This window comes from Pundamilia nyererei, unplaced genomic scaffold, assembly GCF_000239375.1.
Source record: "Pundamilia nyererei isolate P.nyererei 1_Seehausen unplaced genomic scaffold, PunNye1.0 scaffold00477, whole genome shotgun sequence".
Lineage (NCBI taxonomy): Eukaryota > Metazoa > Chordata > Actinopteri > Cichliformes > Cichlidae > Pundamilia > Pundamilia nyererei.
This window is the reverse complement of record NW_005187878.1, coordinates 81,578-85,660: the sequence shown is the minus strand read 5'-3', so window position 1 is coordinate 85,660 and position 4,083 is coordinate 81,578. Positions and strand designations below refer to the sequence as shown.

The following is a 4,083-nucleotide window of genomic DNA, read 5'->3' as shown; positions in this document are numbered from 1 at the left end:
TGTTTTAGAGAAACAATATAAAAGATCAATAGGAGGATTCATTGGATGCCTGTATGGAACAAAGTACACCTGACATCTCTTCATGTTCACAGTGAAAGTGAATGCACAGCTACATGTCTGCTAAAGAACACTTGGGATGTTTCATTATGTACATTATGTGGCTTTTGTCAACATGAGCAAGAGTCTGATCTTCATTTATTTAGATTTTCAGTGTATTAGGATTATTTTGAAGCTAAAAGCAAATAAACTGAATTCTGGCTACAACTCCAATGTTTCCCCTCTGACAATAATGTGGAACTTTATCATAGTCTGGAAATTTGAGGAAATGTTCTAAGACTGGACCTCTTAAATTTTAAAATTGATTAAAAAAAAAAAAAGGCTTTACAATGAGAGATGTAGAGATGGTCTGAAGTGTGTTTGTATAGGATACGTGGACTGTTTCTAAATAGGCTATGTTGCATTTATTAATTCTGGAATATTTTGAAAGAACTCTACATGAAAGAGGAAGTCCACAGAGTGGAATTTCCTGATTGTATTAGAAGTTCTCATTGTTTTTCTATCCAGTGCTTTAATTGGAGAGGTTCCTTATAATCTGAAGTGGGTGGAGTCAGGCCTGCAGGTGTGTTCAGACTCTCAGGTTGTCTTTCTGACAGATGAAGCGTTCTTTGATGGAGCAGTGCTGGTCGTTCAGGCGTCCATCATTGTGAAGGTGAGCACAGTCTTCATTCCCAGGTCCTTGACCATGATGGGCCCAGTTGTCGGGCTGCCCAGGTTTCCACCGCCTTGAAAAACATGCACAAAGATGTTTATGTGTAATTCCTGTGGAGCACTGACTGATAATAATTCCTCTTTATGCTGAAAGCTCCCTGCTCCCATGACACTCACAATCTCTGATCTACTGGTTTCCGTTTCTGGACAAACGTTTTAGACTTTGATTTAGGATATGAAACCTCTTGGTTATATGTAGGCATTTAAAACTTTATATTAGGTTTAGGCAATAAAAACAAATTTTGAAAAAACCAAAGTCATTGTGTAACTAGTGCACGTTTGCTTTGGGACAAGAGCATACTGAAACAAACCTGGGCTCCGCTCATCCACCCACTCCCAATCCTCAAACACTTGTGCAATCGTGCATTTAGGTACAGTTATCCCCAAACACACAGAAAAGTATGATCAGTATAATGTAAATATAATCATTAGTGGTGTACCCCTGAGATTATAATAATGTAGATGTGACATGAAGCGCCTGAGGTTTTCTGGGACTTCAGTTCAGTAACAAAATGAAGAGGCTGTTTTTTCCTGCCTGGAGGTCTGGACTATGAAGGTCCTAATAATAATCGCTATATACCACAGGCTGGCTGTAGTTAAAGCTTTACTTAAAACGCCACCTCTAGACCCAGCTGTCTTAGCTAATTATAGGCCAATCTCCAACCTTCCTCTACTCTTCCTTGAAAGAGTAGTTGTCAAACAGCTAACAGATCATCTGCTCATTTGAGGAGTTGCAGTCAGTCCTGCAAAAAGACTTTCAGATGTCAGCAGCGAGAACAGCTGACGAGGAAGGGTTAGTCCTGAAGATGCCGCTTAATGCTGATGTCTGATGATTTTCCATGATTATGGCTCTCTGCACTTTTCCTTTTGTCCTTTGCGTACTATGTGTGACATACTCTTTGTAGGTGCCTTTAAAAAGACCGTGTGAGGTCCTCATAAACATAAATCAGGACATCCTCTCCACTTCATACTGTTTGATAGTTAGTGGAAAAAAGCACGTCTTTGTTTCCTTAAGCTCATATTGATTTTTTGAGCAGCCTCTGCAAACACTTGGTGATGATGGGAATGAATACTGCCAGTCTGTTCTATTTAGGCAGTGGTGAGTCTATGTAAAATATCTATTAAATCTATTCATACTACAATTAGTATTCTTTAAAAATCATTGTCCCGCAATGAATGTTGTCACAATCAGGGGTACCGGGAGACTACGTCCTCATTCCAGGTGTCTGCTGTCAATTCCCCGTCAATCAGCTGTTGATGATGTCAGCCTGTAACCTCTGCTTCAGATCGCTCTCCTAAACGCTCGCTCCATAGCCAACAAATCATTTGCACTGAATGACTTTTTTAGCAGTATTAGTATGGACTTCCTGTTTCTCACAGAATCTTGGCAGCAGGAGAATGAATGTATCCACCTGAATGAGCTCTGCCTGGTCGGCTGTCGCTTCATCTGGACTCCGCATTTGGACGTGGTGGTGGTCTGGTCACTGTTCACCGAGACAATTTCGCTTGCAGGGCTATGGGCTCTGAGTTTTTCCCTTCCTTTGAGTCACAACTCCTAAGGTTGGTACAACAGATATATTTAATTGTGTTTTAATTTACCGCCCTCCCGGCCCCGCTGGTGTTTTTATTCAAGATTTTACCGACTTTTTATCTTCCATTATTAAACTGGAGATGGCCTTAATGATTGGGGATTAAACCTGCACGTGGATGATCTTAGCTGTAGCATGGCCTCTCACTTTCTATCCATTACAGACTCTTTTAATTTTATTCAGCATGTCTCTGGACCCACCCATGTTAAAGGCCACACCTTGGACCTTGTGTTTTCTCTTGGCTTAGACATAACTGTGTTAAGGACGTACAAGTGAGTGACCATTCCTGTGTTACTTTTAGTCTTAGCTTCCCTCTGTACACACCACCTTCTAATTTACCCTCATGTGATCAGTGGCTGCACTGATGCTGATGTTGCTACACAGTGTTTTAAGAATCACTGCTTGGAGAGTTTAAATTCGATGGCACCTATGAAATCTGTCTTTGCTGCCTCAAAAAGAGCTCATCCGTGGATAAATGATGATGTAAGGAAGGTCAAAAGAATCTGTAGGAAAGTAGAACGCCTTTGGAAATCAACTAAACTCGAAGTTCACAGGCTCCACCTTAGGAAACTTTGGGTTTCCATACATGAAACCATAAAAACAGCCAGATCAGGATAGTTTTCTCATCTAATCAAGCAAGAGAAATTCCAAATACTGTTTGACTCCATAAACTCTATTGTTTCCCCCGTGGTCCACCAAGTACCTGTGACCTCTGTATCTGAGAGTGATGACTTTTTGACACAGGGTAAGCCGTTAATGTAAATAGAAAATGTTGTTGATGCCGTCCTGATATTATTGATTCATGACATTTCATGTTTTTAGAAATTTATTTTATTTCTAAAACTGTTTAGAATAACAAGAATAACTATTAGAAATATGCCCAATTTTTAAAAAACAAACAACAACAACAACAACAACATGAGCACTGGTCAGAAGAAAGCAAAAAAGGTATACTGGGGACAAACCGAGCCAATTCCGCGATGCCTGGTCCTCAAGGAAAATGTATCAATATCTTTTTTGTGACATTTGTTTGGTGGTGCGCTGTGAGTTTTATAATGTGAAATCTGTGCCATGGCTCCAAAAGGTTAGAGAACACTGCCTTATGGAGCACTAAAAGTTCTCTTAGAACTTAGAACAAAAAACACAACGCCTCATTTTCTCGCATGTACATTAGCGTTTTTTGGGGTTTTTTTTTAAGTGTAACAGCTTACCTCCGGTTCATGATGTAGGGTGTCTGGTTGACCCACTCCCACCGCCCAGTCCTTTCATCAGTCAGGCCCACCCAGCGCAAGGAGCCCGCGCTACGCTGGATCACAAAATCCTGTTAAAGGCAGACGGAGAGAAAACTCAAATTTTCAGTTTCAATAAAAAAGGGGGACTATAGCTCACATACATGAGCTATAGTTCGGCTTTTATTGATTAGCTCATCAGAAAAGAGCTCCTGTTGAGGTGACAGTGTGTTTAAGCTGCATCACAAAGTTGAGCGTCAGTGCAAACAGATGAGAGGGACAGCCAACTCACCCACTCCTCATCAGTGAGAAGAATGACCAAGTGAGATTCGTGTCCATTACACCAGTCTCTGGCATCGTGCCACGATAATGGCGTGGTACTGAATAAGTAGCAGTTGGTGCCGAAAGAATCCCAATTCAGAGGACAACAGCCGTGTGCTGTCGTGCCTGACAGACGGACAGACAGAGCGTGTCTGGTTTCCATGTTTTATAAGAGT

General features: G+C 41.1%; 1 protein-coding gene across 1 annotated transcript; it reads right to left on the bottom strand.

Annotated features, from left to right (window-relative positions):
* Positions 1–560: 560 nt before the first annotated feature.
* LOC102201116 (asialoglycoprotein receptor 2-like) lies at positions 561–4,070 on the bottom strand. Its single transcript, XM_005753917.1, has 3 exons — positions 3,879–4,070; positions 3,569–3,678; positions 561–782 (listed from the first exon to the last, which is right to left on the bottom strand). The coding sequence occupies exons 1-3, from the start codon at positions 4,068–4,070 to the stop codon at positions 626–628; spliced, it is 459 nt and encodes a 152-aa protein (XP_005753974.1). The 3' UTR covers positions 561–625.
* Between the last annotated feature and the right edge of the window lie 13 nt (positions 4,071–4,083).

What these genes read in the sequence shown, in the direction of transcription:
- LOC102201116 (XM_005753917.1), bottom strand. Translation starts at nt 4,070, where the DNA reads ATGGAAACCAGACACGCTCTGTCTGTCCGTCTGTCAGGCACGACAGCA. An exon ending in TTCTCACTGATGAGGAGTGG is followed by an intron (nt 3,679 to 3,878) that starts GTGAGTTGGCTG and finishes TGCCTTTAACAG; the next exon opens with GATTTTGTGATCCAGCGTAG. An exon ending in CCCTACATCATGAACCGGAG is followed by an intron (nt 783 to 3,568) that starts GTAAGCTGTTAC and finishes ATGTTTTTCAAG; the next exon opens with GCGGTGGAAACCTGGGCAGC.